This window comes from Staurois parvus, unplaced genomic scaffold (assembly GCF_062004578.1).
Source record: "Staurois parvus isolate SC_StPar_1 unplaced genomic scaffold, SC_StPar_1.0 ptg003672l, whole genome shotgun sequence".
Taxonomy (NCBI): Eukaryota; Metazoa; Chordata; class Amphibia; order Anura; family Ranidae; genus Staurois; species Staurois parvus.
Window position 1 is genome coordinate 22726 of NW_028321468.1, and position 19408 is coordinate 42133.

The following is a 19408-nucleotide window of genomic DNA, read 5'->3' on the forward strand; positions in this document are numbered from 1 at the left end:
CTCCTAAGACAGGTCCAGGGGGTCCCCTTAAGGTCAGCCAGGTGCTTCAGGAAAAAACCTCCTCTCAGGATGGCAAAGTGCTTTCTCTATGGGAGTGAAAGCTCCAGACAGAAGCCCCAGGAAACAGATGCCCAAAATAGTGTAGTATGTCCAAAAAACGAATGTTTATTTATAAAAACAGCAGGGCAGTATGCATGTAGTACATCATATGAAAGACAAATACAGCAGTACTGACCCCAGTAATGATGGCCGCCGGGCCTCCTCGTGGCTCCGGCGGTGGAATGACGTCACGCTCTGCACAGTTCCTCCTTAGGCCTTTCGTGCTAAAGGCACATCATCAGAGGGGAGACTGTACAGGAGCGTGACCGACACCAGTGTCAGAAATAGGGGAATCGGCACATGCGCAGTGAGCCGCGGCCATTTTCCCGGAGAAAGCAAGCACTGCGCATGCGCGAGCACGGCAGCGCCATTTTGCCGTGGATCCGCGATCTACCACAGAGTAAGAAGGAGACAGAGAAGTCTCAATACACAGAACCCCAGTACCGGTTACTGACTATGCCACATTTGTGTTTGAGGCATTATGGTTGCCTAAAGTGTTCCAGCTGCTGACATTTATGAGAGCGCTCACTATATATCTTTTATGTTTATAAATGGCCACCCGCCCCTGCACTGCTCCTGTCCAGCCGTTTATATACATGGGCTGGACGGGAAGTGGTTAAAATGACAGTCTGCGTGATTCATCATTGTTCTGTTTTCAAGTACATTTCTAGCAGATTTAAAGAAGTCTCACTTCCGTTTGATAAACGGGTTCTGTTCCTTTAGTGGACAAAGTACATGTTGTACTGTTTCCCATCTTCCTAAGGGCTTGTTCACACTTGGCTGTTTTGCCAACGCTTGCCAAACGCCCCTATAGCGTTTGGCAAGCGTTGGTCCGGTGTTTGTGGAGCGTTTTTAACGCTCCGCAAACGCCGCATGCGCGGTTTAGCGGAGGTTGCTAGGCGTTTGCCGAGCGTTAATAACGCCCCACAAACGCCTATAATGCAGTTTGAGTGGTGTTACCGCTCCGCAAACGCCCCGCAACCGCGTCGCAACCGCACCGCAAACGCCGGCCGGGCATTTGCGGAGCGGCACCATAGACGAGAATAGGAGGCTTCAAAGCCTCCTGACTCGTCCAGAGGCGTCCGTTTTGCCGCAACGCGACGCAAACGCTCCCGTTAGAACAGCACCATGTGCTGTAATGTGCAGAATTGGCAGAGGCGTTTGGGAAGCGGTAAAAACGCTTCCCAAACGCCTCTCTGCCGCCTGCACACTAGGCTAGTGTGAACGTAGCCTAAGTGCTGTCTAAGGCTAGCTGTAAGGTCGGTCAGGTACGGCGCCTCCCTCCAAGACCGTCTGACAACGCAGCTAGCAAGGAGATGACGGCTTTGACAGACATCAGTTTTTTCTATCTCCAAGCATTTGCCCGAGGTTAATGCCCCACAAGGAATGGGGAGGGGATTTGACAGCTAAAATGTTCCAGGAAAGTGATTGGAGATAAAGAAAAGTGCCTTATGTCAAAACAGCTGTCTCCTTGTTAGCTGCGTTGTTTGGCTGCCATGGAGGGAGGAAGGGCTCCCTGTCCGGCCTCACAGCTAGCCTCAGACAGCTATTAATTAAGGTTTTATAATGCAATGGTATTTAAAGCGGAGCTCCACCCAAAATGGGAAGTTCCGTTTTCAGGACTGCTCCCCCGCTCCCGAATATGGATTGGCACCTTTGGGAGAGCGAGTACCCAAATTTGACAGGTACCCACTTCTGGTCCGATCACCTAGGTGATCGGAAGCGGAAGGTGTCCGCCCTCCCTGTAGTCTTTTGGGACACGTGACAGGTCCCAGAAGACTCCAGGACCATTCATGAAGCACAGCGCTACTCGTGCATGCGCAGTGGGTACCCGGTTGTGAAGCCGCAAGCTACCACTGCCGGGTGCCCACACTGAAGATGCCGGCCTCCTGGAATCCAGCCGATGAAACGAGCTGCGGGGGAAACACCGCGGGACTGAGGGACAGGTAAGTGGCTGTTTTTTAAGTCAGCAGCTACAGTTTTTGTAGATGCTGACTTTTATTTTTTCAATGGTGAGTGGAGCTCCGCTTTAAGAAGAGTCTAAAGAGGGGGGAGGGTTGGGCATGGTGGAGGGAGAGTGAAGAGGGGAACCTCCATAGACTCTCAAGGTGGTACCAGGGTGCTAAAAGGCAAAATGATCAAAATCCTAATTAGAGTATGCATACATTTTTAATGCAAGTTTGGAAGTAGTTGAGCCATGGTCACTGTATTGAGAGAAATTTATTATGGGTATTGTTAATATTTTAGTAAATTTTGATAATTGTACTTTGTATCCAACTTTGAACTTAGAGGAAGTTGAAAGAGGAAGATTTCCAAGCCCAAGCAATGGTTTTAATTCGTAGCGATGTTGGATGTACCCGTTAGTCAAAAAGTTGGATATAAACATTTTGATTGTGGTCTGTGTTCCTTTTTGGGAGATTTCTCCTAACTTCTGGTCCTAGCGATTGTATCAAGACTGGAAGTGATGAGAAATCTTCCCAATAAAGACACTCTAGTGAATGTCGAACCGTTGGTACTAACTGTTTTTTACTGTGTCCAAAGGAGCTGAAGATTGATTTCTTGCTTGTGTGTACTGTGAGGATATAAATCCAGGGTCACTGAACCCCCATTTAAATTTGTACTTTGCCATAAAGTAACCGTTTTTGCTATTTCCTTTATAGGCCACCTGCCGGCTGCGGGAGAGAGGATGCGATGGCTGCTTGGCGGGGTTAGAGGTCCAACAGCTCTTCTGTTCTCAGAGCCTGGCCATTCCAGAGCATCACCTCAAGGAACTGAACATGAAGATTGACAGTACCTTACAGGTCAGACCTCATAATCACTAACATGGTGTTGTCTGATTGACTGTTACATGTGCCAAAGGGAGATAGATGATACATCTTGCAATACTATTACCAACCCACATTCACTCCGTTCCCTCCATTATCTGCAGTTGTCTAATATGAAAGCTGATTATGAATGCCTCAAAAATCAATTAAAAGTCTCAGTCACATGAGTGCTCCAGTTTCCTCCTTCCTCTTAGGAGATGATGGGCAGGGAGAAGAACAGCAATGATTGGTGCACGTTATAAGGGTTTACATGTCCCACAAAGCATTGCACCCTTAGTAATGAGGGGTGTACACATACCATGGTTCTCTATTGTTCAGTGAAGGACACAGCCCAGAAGAGAATCTTGACCATAGGGTTATAGTGCCACCTCCAGGAGTAGGATGCAAGGCAGGGGAAAAAAATATAAAATATAGTACTGCCTAGGAATAGCCCATACTAGTTGCCAAACCACCCATTTACTATAGGAAGCTCAGGTTCTGAGTAAGGAACCTAGATCCCTCCTGGGACTCGTATTTCCTCTGCTTTTAGTAGGGTTACCTTCTTTTTTTTTTTTTGTTTTTTAATTTATTTTAATCTTTTCAATCAGCAGCCAAGCTGGACCACAGGTTGGATAATATAGATCCTAGTAGGCACCCCCTGCTCTGCCAACGAGCGCATGCAGGATCAGCTACAACAGCCTGCACTTGCTGCAAGTGGGGCAGCAAGTGCGTAATTTCATGGGGGACACATATGTTCAAACTTTGATGTCTCAGTATCCCCCAGCCAACAGCCCCCCATGTCAATGGGAGGAGGACTGTCCTGGGAGAGGTACCCGACCTCTATTAAGATGGTAAGTACGAGGGGCATTCAAATCAAACTGGGACTTTTGAGTTTATATAACAAAAGAACAAATTTCAAGTAGAAACTGCATTTATTTTTCAATATACTCCCCTGCTACATTTATACACCGGCATAGAAAGATTTGTCGGTATGCTGGAACCATCCTAGGACAACCTTCTTCAATTCTTCATCATGCAGGGGCGGACTGACCATTTGGGAATTCGGGCACTGCCCAAGGGCCTGGGGTCAGGGGGCCCCATGAGATGCCCCTGGTACCTTTCATAGCCTTTTTTGGGTGGTGTTGGAGTGTGGATGAGGACACAGGCGCCCCATGATCCCCTATTGCCCAGGGGCCCCATGAGTTGTCAGTCCGCCCCTGTCATCATGTTCGTCGTTCCCACAGAAAGATTTGTCTCTTGTACAATTTCATGACAGGTATGTGTCAATTATACAGGATTGACCACTATGGCCGGGATAGTCACTGACGAACGTACGGCCATCTTTGAAATGTTTACACCATTCAAATGTCTTACTGCGACCGAGCATCTTACCACCGTACTGTGCTTGAAGTCTTCTGTAGATATCTATGGGTTTTACGCCTTCATTCACAAGAAACTTCATCACCACATGCTGTTCCATGCACGCACAAACACTTTTATCTGCCATCTTGACTAACGGTCTCTGGACTGGCCCGCGTCATGTGCACCGCAGTAATAGGACACACATCTGCGTGTAGTACCACCACGCTAGCATCCCTTTTTATACCTGTAAAATTAAAAGTCCAGGTTTGACTGGAATGCCTCTCATATGTTCTGTAATTGCTAAGAATGTACTTAGCCTGAGAAAAGAAAACTAATACAACCACCTCATCTAAGGACTGGTAATCTTCAGTATATTACATTCATGTACTTGGGTTTAGATACACTTAAATCAATGAACCTTATTAAACAAGTTCTGCATAATTTTATTTTAAAAGCTCTTCTCACGTAATTCTTCTGTTCTAGGCGTACAAAATAGCGCTGGAAAGTTTGGGTCACTGTGAATATGCAATGAAGGCCGGGTTCCACCTCAATCCCAAGGCTATTGAAGACTGCCTGAAGGTAAAGCTGCTGATTTTTATAAAATGATAGACCATTAAAGATGAACTTGAGGCAGATGTAAAAGTCACCAGTTAAGGCAGCTCTGCAGTAGGTTTACTGCTCTTATTATATACACACTAATGACATTTTTAAATAAAACCTTTCCGTTTTCATTACATACCTTTTTATGTTAGACTCAGTGATGTCATTGTTGGCTCTCTGTGCTTCTTTATGCATTGCAGGAAGATCATGGCTGGTGGGTGGAGCTAGCAGGGTGCTGTAATATTTTTAAGACCAACCTAAGTACTTCCTGATGCAAAGCAGCAGGCTTCTCTTTGGAGGAGTTATGCAAATGTCAAAATGCCTTAACCTTTTTTACTGCCAGAGCCGTTTCTGCTTTTTTTTGCACACGTGTTTAAAAAATCATTTTAGGCCTGAAGATTACACAAAACCCCCAAAACATATTTTTTGAAAGCAGACACCCTACAGCACAGGTGTCAAACACAAGGCTCGCGGGCCGAATCCAGGCCATTTCATGTGGCACTTGCACTTCTCTTGCAGGTACTCCCTTGTCTCTACCCCACATTTTCTCACATGTCAAGAATCCCACACCCTCCCTAACATCACTGTGCACCTCCTTTGGGGGCAGAGCTGGAAAGCATAAAGTGCGGGGTCTAGAGGTGCAGACAGAATAGAAATCTTCTGCCAAATCCTGCACCTCTTAGTGCAGCTGCAGCACCTACTCATCTCTGCCTCCCCTGGTCTCAGCATTCAGCAGACACTGATAACTGACTGCATTCCTCCTCTGGTCCTCCTCCAGACCCTGTACTTTCTGCTTTCCAGCTCTGCCCTCAATGAAGGTGCACGGTGATGTTAGGGAGGGTACAGCATTCTTGACATCTGATGTTATGGGGGGTGGGGTGCTCTGGAGATCTAGTCTTATAGATACAACCGGCCCTAGGGCAACCATAATGCTGATACAGCCCACGATGAAATGGAGATTGACACCCCTGATCTAGAGAATAAAGTTGTGGTAGTTTCAATTTTTTTACATCACAAAATATTACCGTGTAGGTCTAGGAAATGCAAAATTTTAGTTAAAAACACGAAAGAGATCATCATGGAGAGGGTCCATGATGATCTGGGCTCAGAGGGTGAGGGGTGAGTGATGCTGGCCATCAGACTTGAGGACATCTAGCAGCGGAAGAAAGTACTGTGGAGGAAATCCTTTATTTGGTCTTTGTGGGCAAAACACCACTTCCATCAAATCTGTCATTCTTTGTCTGACGTCATCTACGAACCTCTACAGTTGCAAGCACAAGTTGGCCATTTTTAATTGGTCAGAGTAGAAACTTTACTGCTTAGCGAGCTTTCAGCTGAATGCTGTTTAAGTACAGCATTGCCAGAAGTCGGATTCTTTCCAAGCGAACCTACTTACAGGAGCCCTGTTTTTTTTGTTTTTTTTTTTCTTACTGGTTCTATAGAACCCCCTCCCCACCCCACTAATCTCTTTCAGATGCTCGAGGTGAAAAAGAGGTCAATGTATGGTACAGTCAGTCAGGGATCTTCATAATCCGCTCTTGGCTACAGGCTTTAAGGATACGACCTCAAGGTGATAATATTGTCCCTATAGAATGGTTAATTGGCTTCCTTCTCTTTTTTTTTTTTTTCTCCATCAGGGCTGCTGTAGCGATGCAGAGGCACAACAAGCAGGAAGGAGGCAGACTCCACCGCAGCCAATCCAGTGTGAGCTCCCAACCATGCCAGTTCAGATTGGCTCCCACTTCCTGAAGGGAACCTCATTTAATGAGTCCGCCGCTGATAACCTGAAGCTGAAAACGGTATTTTCTCCACTTTCTTTGTTATTTTTCTAATATTGGGTTCATGAAGACAGTCATACAAAACACCATACCTAGGGGTTGATTTACTTTTTTTTTTTTTTTGTCAAAGCCTAATTGAACAAGCTGACGTTAGAAGCTGATTGGCCACCATGCACAGCTGCACCAGATTTTGCGCTCTCCGGTTTTAGTAAACCCCATAGTCTGTGCAATACTTCTTGAGTTGCTTAGAAAATATACATAGACATTAGTGACCTCACCATGCCTCTTGGTAGAGCTTGGGTGCTTGAAATCACATTAGAATGCACTTTTACAATGGGCTAGAGTGCATTCTTGCAGTATTTTGAGCTTCCATGTCATGTTATCACCTGCACTTCCTGGAAGAGTTGGGGGCTGAGGTGAGTTTTTTTTTTTTCCCTTATGTTTTTAGGGCATTGCTTTTTAAAGCCATTTGTATTGAGCAGACCTTTCCTTTAAAGTGTACCTTAAAGGCAAAGGAAAAGTACAGCCAAAGCTTGTTTGGCTGTAATTCTCCTGCAGATCACATGAGTTCTGCACTCCTGTAACTCGCTTTCAGCCAACAGCGGACTAAAGTCTGCTGTTGGCTGATGTCATCCAGCCGGTTGACCATATGGTCAGGATCCACCCAGGAGCCTGGAGCAGCACCTGGCTCAGCCTCTCAGCGAGCCTCTGAGAGGTCTGTGCCAGCCGCTCCCTCCCCCTCCATAGCCTAGCTCTCCAGTGAGCGCTGGAGGGACAGAGCAGAGAGCTGGAGACTGATCGTTCCGGCTCTCTGCTCAGAGCGTCGGAGAGAACTGAGCGATCAGCGATGTCTGCTCAATTTTCAACCTTATAACCAGCGGGGGACAGATACAGAATCATTGCTGCATCCACCTACGTAAGTATAATTAAAAAAAAAATACATTCTCATACTTTTGATTATGAATCTAAGACCTCTCTAATATCCTTCTTTATTTCAGCATACAATGCTGCAGCTGATAAAGGAAGCCGATGGACATAATGGGATGACTGACAGAGATGAAACGGCAGTGACAGAAATTCTCAATCAAGTGTGTCCTTCCACATGGCGGGGGGCGTGTAAAACTGCAGTGCAGTTGCTGTTCGGCCAGGCTGGTCTGGTAAGTCAGTGAGGAGCAGGAAGTTATCTGTCCTGGAATGTTCCTTGACATTGGGCTTAAAAGAGATCTCTAGAAAAATAAAAAGGAACAGACCACTGGAGAACAAGATCTGAGTGGGGCAAGGAAGAGCATTAACTATGCAAACTTCACAGTATAAGAAGTGTATTAAATTGGGTACCTGCAAAATGCTTGAGGACTAGATGGTGCTCCCCTTCCAGTATGAATGATGCTCTAAATTATTCAATCCAAATCCCCCAATCTTAGGGGATCAGAGGTACATCCCCTGGAGGTGTGTCAGCACATCAGCTTGGGCTGACAATACTGTACTTGTCATTACATGAGCAATATTCTGTACTACACTAGAGTGCACCCAGTGCAAGAAAAGGAATGACCCATGATATCACCAGACTGCCAAGAAGACCGCTGGATTAAATGTAAGTATTTGATCCTTTATAAAAAAAGATCCAGGAAGGGAGGGGGTGGATTGGTTAGTAAAGGTGGAGATAAGCTTTAAAGACATTTTGTAATGGAACCGGACCCCAGACCGCACTTGGGTATATTCCGTTATACCGCAGCTTCCCTGTCCGAACACAAATCCATGGACCACACCCTGGAAATCCCTCAGGAAATAGACAGCACCAAACTCTTCTTAAAACAGGAAGTCAACCTCTTTATTTTACACACACACAACAAGTTATATACACAGGGCGGGGAAACACAACCAGGAACAGGAAGCACATTATCAGCCCACCCCATCAATGGGGAGGGCTACAGGAAACACATCATCACCCCTCCCCATCCACCCAAGACACAGAACAATGGGGCAGCACATGGCAAAAGGACAATAGACAGCCATGTGGCCGAGAACAAAGGACGACACACCAATACACAATAGACATTCACATACACACCCTGTACCCTAACGGGCACAGGGTCACTTAAACATAAGAATTTGGGAAGATGATACAGAGGTCCCCCCACCCCCAAAAGACACTCCCGTCACACATTTAGTCAGAAATGGCCATTTGTAGGAATCCAGATCTCCACAATTTTAGTATTTGAGCCCTAAATCTCCAGGATTGGTAAGTGAGCTCTTATTTACTTGTGGTAGGGGAGTGCAGCTCCATATATCCCATTTGCTATTTGAAGGTCACAGGATCCTTTTTAGTGCATTTTGCTGCTGTACGATTTTCAAGCGCTCGCTGATTTTTCATACATACGCTTTCTTATTTACTTGTATTTTCTCCCTGTCATAGCAGAAATTCCAGCTCATTGGCTGTGAGGCCCCCACAGAGATTGACCTTTTGCTTGAGCTCAGGGCTAATATCTTTTATTTTCATCACTAAGCCCAGGTGGATGACATGATGGTCTTACAGCCTGATACTTAAAGTGTTACTAAACCCACAACAGTAAAATCAGTCTTTATATGCAGTGAAACATGCTTGTTATACTCACTGTGGAAGCTAAGATGTTAATCCTCTGCATTGTGGAAAAAGACTTTTTGATCCTGGCTTCTTTGATCCTCCCCTTCTTCCAGTGCCCCCTCTTATCTCCTGATAAGACATATCGTGTGGGGTCACTCTGCACATGCTCAGTTTAGTGTCTATTGCTATAGAGGGTTTTTTGTTTTTGGGAAGAGTACATGTGATCAGCACAGGGCAAATCAGCACTGTCCAGACAGAGGTAAGGGGTTCTGCATCTTCCTAGAGCAGAAAGAAAACTCCTCCTACAAGCTTTAACTAGGGATATTTAGCAGTTTATATTTACTAAAATAATTGAATTTCCATGTTGTGTGTACTGTGGGAGACCAGATATAGTGAATGCAGGGTCCGGGGAGAGCGGATATAGTGAATGCAGGGTCCGGGGAGAGCGGATATAGTGAATGCAGGGTCCGGGGAGAGCGGATATAGTGAATGCAGGGTCCGGGGAGAGCGGATATAGTGAATGCAGGGTCCGGGGAGAGCGGATATAGTGAATGCAGGGTCCGGGGAGAGCGGATATAGTGAATGCAGGGTCCGGGGAGAGCGGATATAGTGAATGCAGGGTCCGGGGAGAGCGGATATAGTGAATGCAGGGTCCGGGGAGAGCGGATATAGTGAATGCAGGGTCCGGGGAGAGCGGATATAGTGAATGCAGGGTCCGGGGAGAGCGGATATAGTGAATGCAGGGTCCGGGGAGAGCGGATATAGTGAATGCAGGGTCCGGGGAGAGCGGATATAGTGAATGCAGGGTCCGGGGAGAGCGGATATAGTGAATGCAGGGTCCGGGGAGAGCGGATATAGTGAATGCAGGGTCCGGGGAGAGCGGATATAGTGAATGCAGGGTCCGGGGAGAGCGGATATAGTGAATGCAGGGTCCGGGGAGAGCGGATATAGTGAATGCAGGGTCCGGGGAGAGCGGATATAGTGAATGCAGGGTCCGGGGAGAGCGGATATAGTGAATGCAGGGTCCGGGGAGAGCGGATATAGTGAATGCAGGGTCCGGGGAGAGCGGATATAGTGAATGCAGGGTCCGGGGAGAGCGGATATAGTGAATGCAGGGTCCGGGGAGAGCGGATATAGTGAATGCAGGGTCCGGGGAGAGCGGATATAGTGAATGCAGGGTCCGGGGAGAGCGGATATAGTGAATGCAGGGTCCGGGGAGAGCGGATATAGTGAATGCAGGGTCCGGGGAGAGCGGATATAGTGAATGCAGGGTCCGGGGAGAGCGGATATAGTGAATGCAGGGTCCGGGGAGAGCGGATATAGTGAATGCCGGGTCCGGGGAGAGCGGATATAGTGAATGCCGGGTCCGGGGAGAGCGGATATAGTGAATGCCGGGTCCGGGGAGAGCGGATATAGTGAATGCCGGGTCCGGGGAGAGCGGATATAGTGAATGCCGGGTCCGGGGAGAGCGGATATAGTGAATGCCGGGTCCGGGGAGAGCGGATATAGTGAATGCCGGGTCCGGGGAGAGCGGATATAGTGAATGCCGGGTCCGGGGAGAGCGGATATAGTGAATGCCGGGGAGAGCGGATATAGTGAATGCCGGGGAGAGCGGATATAGTGAATGCCGGGGAGAGCGGATATAGTGAATGCCGGGGAGAGCGGATATAGTGAATGCCGGGGAGAGCGGATATAGTGAATGCCGGGGAGAGCGGATATAGTGAATGCCGGGGAGAGCGGATATAGTGAATGCCGGGGAGAGCGGATATAGTGAATGCCGGGGAGAGCGGATATAGTGAATGCCGGGGAGAGCGGATATAGTGAATGCCGGGGAGAGCGGATATAGTGAATGCCGGGTCCGGGGAGAGCGGATATAGTGAATGCCGGGTCCGGGGAGAGCGGATATAGTGAATGCCGGGTCCGGGGAGAGCGGATATAGTGAATGCCGGGTCCGGGGAGAGCGGATATAGTGAATGCCGGGTCCGGGGAGAGCGGATATAGTGAATGCAGGGTCCGGGGAGAGCGGATATAGTGCAGGCAGCGTCCGGGTTTAGTAACACTTTAACACCAATGCTTCTCTTCTAACAGGGAGAGAATACAATAAAACAAAAAACATACTGGGTAAACCCTCATTATTTAACAATTTAAGCATGAACAGTCATAAAACGGATTACTATGGGTGACTGGTTCTCTTTAAGATAATGTATCCTCTGTTCTAACATTTTAAAATATCAGAAGGGACTTTGATTACCACAGCTATGAGAACCATCCTCGCTCAGCGGTATCTCTCTGGCAGTGCTAGGTGACACAATCACTGTCTGTCACAGCCCATAATATGTTTGTCACACCCGGTGCAGCGAGTTGTCACTTGCTCTCTTCATCCCACACATCCCTATTGAGTAAGGACCTTGTTTACTCCTGGTGAAAGGATGAGACAGCAATCTGTCCTGTTGACTTGCCTTGTTATCAAGGTATAAAGCGGGGGCACACTGGCAGTGTAGAGTTATGATCTCATAGCACTTTGTGTACTGGTGATAGAGCAGTCATTCCCTTGTGATAAGATGAAAGGAAACACCTGTCACACCGAGGATGGAAGCCTTTCCCTCATCTCCTGGTAGGGCGACTGTGAGAAAGAGAGAGATGTTTTTGCAACAGGCCGTGCAGTTGTCTCTCTGAGTTTTGAGGTTTTGAATGACTTTTAAAGCCCATTTGTTGTCTTTGGCTTTTATCAGCTTAGGCAGCGTAAGGAAGAATAATTAACTCTTTAATAGTTTTGCTTTTATTTTGTCATTTAGTAGCACTCCTGTTTTACACCAAACTCCCCCTACCCCAGCCCCTACCCCAGCAACTTGCTGGAGATGAAGACTTTTTGCATTTTGTATGAGAGCTGCGGTCTGCCAACCTCTTGCACGAAAACCCTCATGCTGCCTGATGACTCTATAAGGGGGATTTTGGATTGGATTGGATAGACCGCTGCTTTTACACAGACTACAGCAGTCCACATTGTCTTTGTGCTGCTAGGAAAAGCTTGCAGATACCCTGCAGCCTGGTAATTACTGTAAATGTCTTGAGCGATGTTGTACATTCCGTACAAAACTATGGCCTTTAAAATAGTAATGCTGATAAATCAGAGCGGTTATTTAACTTCCGCCAACCTTGATATGTTGTAGGCCTGATATCAGCAGGATAATTCCCTTTTGCACAGCCCAACATTGCCTCCACCTCCAAAACACAATACTTTAGGTTTAAGCAACACCTCCATCACCCAGAAAAAAATCTTAGGTGCGGTTTCTTGCAAAAAGAAGTCTATGTCTCCTGTTTTTGCTCCATTCAAGTCCTGCAGCTTCCCTCGGACAGAAGTGTCAGGTGCTTGTATTCACCGGTGCACGCTGAAGAGTGATACGAAAGTGTTTTTTTTTTCTCTTTCAATAGATTTGTTTTATTTTCAATTTTAATAAAATACAAACACCTCCCCAAAATGCACGGGAGGAAAACAAAAAAGTGCAGTATGTCTGTCCATGAAGACATTCCAGTGTGACCAACATAAGTAAGGGTACAGTAGTAACTTTCTGACAGTACATAAAGGCCCATCATGGGATGGTATGTCAACAATCAATTCAACAACGGTAAATAAATAGAATACAGAATGAGAGCAGGGAAAAGAAAATAGAAAAGTGGGAGTAGGACGAGAGAGAGAAGGGGAAAGGGGGGGAGAAGAAAAGAGAAAGTGGAGGCATGCCCCCCCCCCCCCCCAATCCCTTTGTGTTTTTTTTTTTCTCTTAATGACAAACATGTCATACTTGCGTGCTGTGTGCGCTGGTTTTGCACAGAGCAGCCCCAATCATCCTCTTCTCAGGTCCCCTGCTGGCACTTCTGGCTCCTCCTCCCTGATCACTGCCCCCATAGCAAGCTGTTTGCTATGGGTGTGCTGGTGAATGCTTGTCTCCAAGCCCCAATCTCTGTGTCTATAAAACACAGCCAATGGCTCCCGCTGCTGTGTCTCAGCCAATGAGGAGGGGGAGACTCAGGAAAGCCGAGCCTCCTGTACACATCATCGGGCTTAGGTGAGTATACGGGGAGGCTGCTGCACACAGAACGTTTTTTACCTTCATGCATACATTGCATGAAGGTAAAAAACCTTACGCCTTTACAACCACCTTAACCTCCCTGACGGTATTCCCGAATGTAGCTCGGGGTAAAGTTTCAGTACCAAAAGCGGTAACCCCGAGCTACACTCAGGCTTACCATGCAGCGCTGCTCCGGCATCTGTTCTTCACTTACCTTGTCCTGCACTCCCGCGATGTCCCTCCTGCAGTGTCCCCGACCATGTAATCCGGCCGATGCCGGCATCTGTCATCTGGGTTCCGTTCCCTGCGACGTCGGGACGTACGGGGGACGGAACTGGCGGGAAATTTGAAAATGACAAAAAGTGACATTCACTAAATTCACTAAAATCACATAGTATAACATTCCTGTATCAAACCATTTCACATACATTTTGTCCCGAGTGCTGTGTCCGGCGCCCTGCCAGCATTTTTACAATTCTTTCTGCCTGGAAACTGAGAAACGTCCATGGCGTCCAAAAAGCGTCCCTTTAGGTCAAAAGCGGTTTTAGACCGGCTAGAGAACAGCGATAGTAAATCAGAACCACTTGCAGAATTAAGTGATAATGATTCGTGGGGGAAATTCATCATCAGACACTGAAAATGATTCTGCGGTTGAGCTCAGCGATGTGCGAACTTGGCGCTCTATTTCACATTTCAGTGTTTTTGGATTGATTATATTATTGAATTAAATTTATTATTATATTATTTTTATGATTATTTATTAAATTATAATTTATGATTTCGTGTTTCAAATTTTATCATACCCGGGATGTTTACTAGACTCTTGTTCGGACAAATTTCAGTGAGTTATTCCTAAAAATTACAGCCTACAATAAAAAAAATACATATTTCCATGCAAAAAAGTGTACCGCTTTGAGCACAGAAATATGGACATAATCAGACCGATAGGGAAGTTAAGGTACAGTTGTGACCAAAATTATTCAACCCCCAATGCTGTAAAGGGGTTTAGGGACTATAGTGTACATTTGGAATTGTATTCAGAATCAAATCCTACAAGGACGTTGTAACTACCCAAATGCAACTAAAATGACATCAATTGTTTATGTAATACAGTAGTAAATGGTTCTTATGTGGTTTCTTCATTGCCACAATTATTCAACCCCTTAAAGACTACCACTCTGAAGAACAGAGGTTCATACAGGTGCTTTCCATCAGGTATTGAAAACACCTGTGGATGTCACCGAGCAGCAATCAAGCATAATAAGCACCAATTAGGGCAGCTTTAAAATGACTGTGATACTCAGCTCCTTCTAGACATTTACTGGTGTGGTTACAAACATGGTGAAGGCAAGAGAATGGTCCAGGAAGACAAGAGAAGAGGTGATTTCTCTTCACAGGAAGGGCAATGGCTATAAGAAGATTGCAAAGATGTTAAACATACCAAGAGACACCTTAGGAAGCATCATTCGCAAATTCAAGGCAAAGGGCACTGTTGAAACGCTACCTGGTCGTGGCAGAAAGAAGATGCTGACTTCGACTGCTGTGCGCTACCTGAAGCGTAGAGTGGAGAGAAGTCCCCGTGTGACTGCTGAGGAACTGAGAAAAGATTTGTCAGATGTGGGTACAGAAGTTTCAGCCCAGACAATAAGACGCACACTGCGTAATGAAGGCCTCCGTGCCAGAACTCCCAGGCGTACCCCCTTGCTGTCTCCAAAGAATAAGAAGAGTCGACTGCAGTATGCCAAAAGCCATGTGGACAAACCACAAAAGTTGTGGGATAGTGTTCTGTGGACTGATGAAACAAAATTAGAACTGTTTGGGCCCATGGATCAACGCTATGTTTGGAGGAGGAAGAACAAGGCCTATGATGAAAAGAACACCTTGCCTACTGTGAAGCATGGTGGAGGGTCAATCATGCTTTGGGGCTGTTTTGCTTCTGCAGGTACAGGGAAGCTTCAGCGTGTGCAAGGTACCATGAATTCTCTTCAGTACCAGGAGATATTGGATGGAAACGTGATGCAGTCCGTCACACACCTGAGGCTTGGGAGACGTTGGACCTTTCAACAGGACAATGATCCCAAGCATACCTCCAAGTCCACTAGAGCATGGTTGCAGAGGAAAGGCTGGAACATTTTGGAGTGGCCATCGCAGTCACCAGACTTAAATCCGATTGAGAACCTCTGGTGGGACTTAAAGAAAGCAGTTGCAGTGCGCAAGCCTAAGAATGTGACTGAACTGGAGGCCTTTGCCCATGAAGAATGGGCGAAGATACCCGTAGATCGCTGCAAGACACTTGTGTCAAGCTATGCTTCACGTTTAAAAGCTGTTATAACTGTAAAAGGATGCTGTACTAAGTACTAAGATTGAATGTCACTTGGGGGTTGAATAAAACTGATAATGCTGTGAGCACAGAAAAGACATTTGTGGTTATTTCATTATAACTGTTATGTTATATTTGTCTGACCTACAAGTGCCTCTTTAATGTAAATGTAAGCAAGATGACTGAATGATCAAAAGCAATGTCAAACTGGCCAAAACACTCAATTTCAGTGGGGGTTGAATAATTTTGGTCACAACTGTAGGAGGCATGGGCTGCTTGAGAGTTAAGTATTGCAGGAACCTGCTGATAAGATATTTTTGGGCAACAACAAAGTTGCTTTAACAGTGTCAGACAAACTGTTTCTGATCATCTTCCTTTTTTTTTTTCCCCTAAATCTGTCACCTAGGTGGTCGTTGACACAGCACAGATTGAGAATAAGGAAGCGTATGCACCACAAATCAGTCTGGAAGGGTCAAGGGTTATTGTGCAAGTTCCATCTACCTGGTAAGTACCTGGAAAGTTTAATCAGAAATCCTTTGGTCTTTGACGCAGTGGTGGTGTCTGCAGTAGTTCAGCTATCAGTATGGTTACTCCTTATGGAAATGTCTTTGGCAGTGACCCAGAAAGAAGAAGGATTCCTTGCTTTTTTATGGTTCAGTTGGGTATTGGTCCAAAGATTGGTTGTTGCAAAGCCTGTGATGAAGGAGGTTGAGCTCCTTCATGGACTGTAGCACTATGGAATGCAACAGTCTTTGTATAGTATGCATGTCTTTTTTGTTATGTTTTTTTTTGTTTTGTTTTTTTTGCACCCCAGCAGAGCCAACATATATGGTTCAATGTATGATCCACATGCTGTATGGTAATATGTCATTTCTTTTGCATATACAGGTGTCTGAAGGAGGACCCAGCGACCATGTCTCTCTTACAGAGAAGCCTGGACCCAGAGAAAACCCTGGGACTGGTGGATGTTCTGTACACCGCAGTCTTTGATATCACTCGGTGGAAGGAGGGACGGTATGTATTCCTGTATGTGACAGGGACTGTGTGTCCTTACTGACATGAAGCTCAGAGAATGACCATAGCTCTCTAGATGCGGGATTATGGAAAGGTTTTGAAGCAGGTAAAGGTCTGCTTTAACATCCCATTACTGCAGCTGCACCAGAATAAGCTGGAGCCATACTAATGGGGGGAGGGGTGTTCCATGTACATCAAGAATTGCCAAATGCTCCACTTTTAATAATCGCACGCACAATGAGTAATACTTCAGTTGTCTTCTAAGGCTTTGCTTTCTTACTGATCCAGTGATACTAATGATGTATTTGTGTTGGTTGCAGCGAGCAAGCTTTGCCAATCATCCAGATTCAGCTACAGCGGGACACCTCCGACTTTGGAAACCAGATTGACCTCCCGCATGGGAATTGCAGCAAGTCATCTGGAGGCCTGCAAAAGACTTTTTCAAAACTGACTTCAAGGTTCACTAAGAAAGTCTCCTGCGGTGGTTCTGGCCACAGCGGGAGCTATTCTGTCCCCCAGACCCCCTCCAAACACGTCTTAACCACTAGCAACTCCGAAGAGAAGGTGAAACTCCCCAATCACACGGATTCCAAGTTACAGAGCATGCTGACCATTGGCAGCTTCTCCAGGTCCATGGACACTCCCCACTCCACCCAGAACACAAACAGCCAGCTGGTCAACGGATTCCTTGTGGAGCGCAGAGAGGACTTGTTCAAAGGAGAAGAACAAAAGGATGAGAAAGGAATGAACTTGCCCTCTGACCAGGAAATGCAGGACGTCATCGATTTCCTCTCTGGTTTTAACATGGGAAAGTCACAGCAGACTTCCCCTGTGGTCAAGAGGAGAAACTCCACCACCGCATCTGTTGTGTCTGAGCAAAAACAAGGAACTGTAAAACCACCGGCACAACCAGCTATCCACCCTCCTGTTCACCCTCCTCAGCAGCAGCAGCAGCAAACCCAACCTCAGCAGCAGCAGGGACTGCTACAACAGCCACCGCCACTGCAGCTGTCACAGAAACAACAATTGCAGTATTATCCGCACTTGTTCCAACCAATCGGGCCGCAGCAGCAGCAACAGTCTCAGCATCCACCAGGAAAATGGCTGAACAGCTCCAACCAACCATCCTCACAAGCGGTGGGGAGCGGCCTGTCTCCTATTGGTCAGATGAACCAGTGGAGCAGCCAGGGGGTCTCTGATCTCAGTTCAGACTTGTACAGCATGGGACTGGTCAGCAGTTTCATGGACAACATGATGTCTGAGATGCTGGGACAAAAATCGCAAGGACCTCGAAATAACACCTGGCCAAACCGGGACCAGAGCGAAGGGGTGTTCGGGATATTGGGAGATATGCTGCCTTTTGATCCAGCAGGTAATGAGCCATTTTCATTCCACTTTGCTGTCCAATTCCCTGCAGTGCATAGAAGTGAATGAATTGTGACATTTTATTAAAGTTAAAAAAATGTAAGTAGTGCCTTGCATTGTAATTATCTATTTTTTATTATGTGGAAGGTTTCTTTAAGGGATGTGATATGCAGATTAAGGGTCACACCTTTTATCTACCTATGAAAAAAATACAATGAACAAATACACTTTTATTTTGTACTTACTGAAGCAGTGAGACTGTCTGCAAGTGTCATTTTACCCAGGAGAGCGACTACATTATGATAGCAACTCCTGCTGTTTAATGCAAAGCAATTACTGGCGGTCATTTTGACAGCTGGTATCTGTCAGGGGAGATGGATCCTAAAAAGGTTGCTAAAGGTTTTTTTTTTCTTCAAATTTATCTCTTACGTTCTAAATCCTCAATTGGTTAAACATGCAGAAAATCTAAAGTGATGAGAAAACATTTTGATGTCCCATATTGCAAACCCATTTCTTTCTATTACATTGAAGTGGTCTTTGCCTTGAGTAGGCTTTAGGTGATTGATAATAATGTCACGTTTTGGTGTGATTGACAATAATGTCTTGTTTTGCTGTGTGAATGATCAGTAAAAAGTCTGTTGTAACCTTACCCTGATATGCTGATGGTTGTGTGAGGAACAGCATTGAGCCCAAGTTATGCAGGCCATAGATGGGGTGAAAACCGGGCGAAAAATCGGTCGTTCAAACGGCTGACGTTACCAGGAACGGTAAAAAGAAATCGGCCGATTTTCATCCTGGTTCCGCTATTTCTTTGACAGTTCTTTGACATTTATAGCGGCTGCAACATTGTATCTATTTGTATCCATTTCGGATACAGATGTTTTTATTCGGAAACAAATAGATACATTGTTGCAGCCGCTATAAATGTCAAAGAAATAGCGGAGCTCTCTGCAGGGACACTTTTGCCGGACTGGAATACTTCTTCTTCCTTCTTCTTCTTCCTCCTCCTTCTTCTTTTCCTTCTTCTTCTTCTTCCTTCTTCTTCTTTCTCCTCCTCCTTTCTCCTCCTCCTTCTTCTTTTTCCTTCTTCTTCTTCTTCTCCTTCTTCTTCTTCTTCTCCTTCTCCTTCTTCCTTCTCCTCCTTTCTCCTCCTTCTTCTTTCTCCTCCTTCTTCTTTCTCCTCCTCCTTTCTCCTCCTCCTTCTTTCTCCTCCTCCTTCTTTCTCCTCCTCCTTCTTTCTCCTCCTCCTTCTTTCTCCTCCTCCTTCTTTCTCCTCCTCCTTCTTTCTCCTCCTCCTTCTTTCTCCTCCTCCTTCTTTCTCCTCCTCCTTCTTTCTCCTCCTCCTTCTTTCTCCTCCTCCTTCTTTCTCCTCCCCCCTCCCCTCTTCTTCTTCTTCCTCCTCCTTCTTCTTCCTCCTC

General features: G+C 46.1%; 1 protein-coding gene across 1 annotated transcript; it reads left to right on the forward strand.

The window, feature by feature from the left end:
* Positions 1-2759: 2759 nt before the first annotated feature.
* On the forward strand, positions 2760-18059 carry LOC149427539 (granule associated Rac and RHOG effector protein 1-like; the record flags this gene model as incomplete). The annotated part of the gene is made up of 7 exons (XM_089667921.1): positions 2760-2900; positions 4749-4844; positions 6503-6664; positions 7642-7800; positions 16018-16115; positions 16500-16625; positions 16946-18059. Coding segments are annotated over 7 exons (1896 nt in total), but the record flags the coding sequence as incomplete, so codon positions are not given.
* Positions 18060-19408: the final 1349 nt, after the last annotated feature.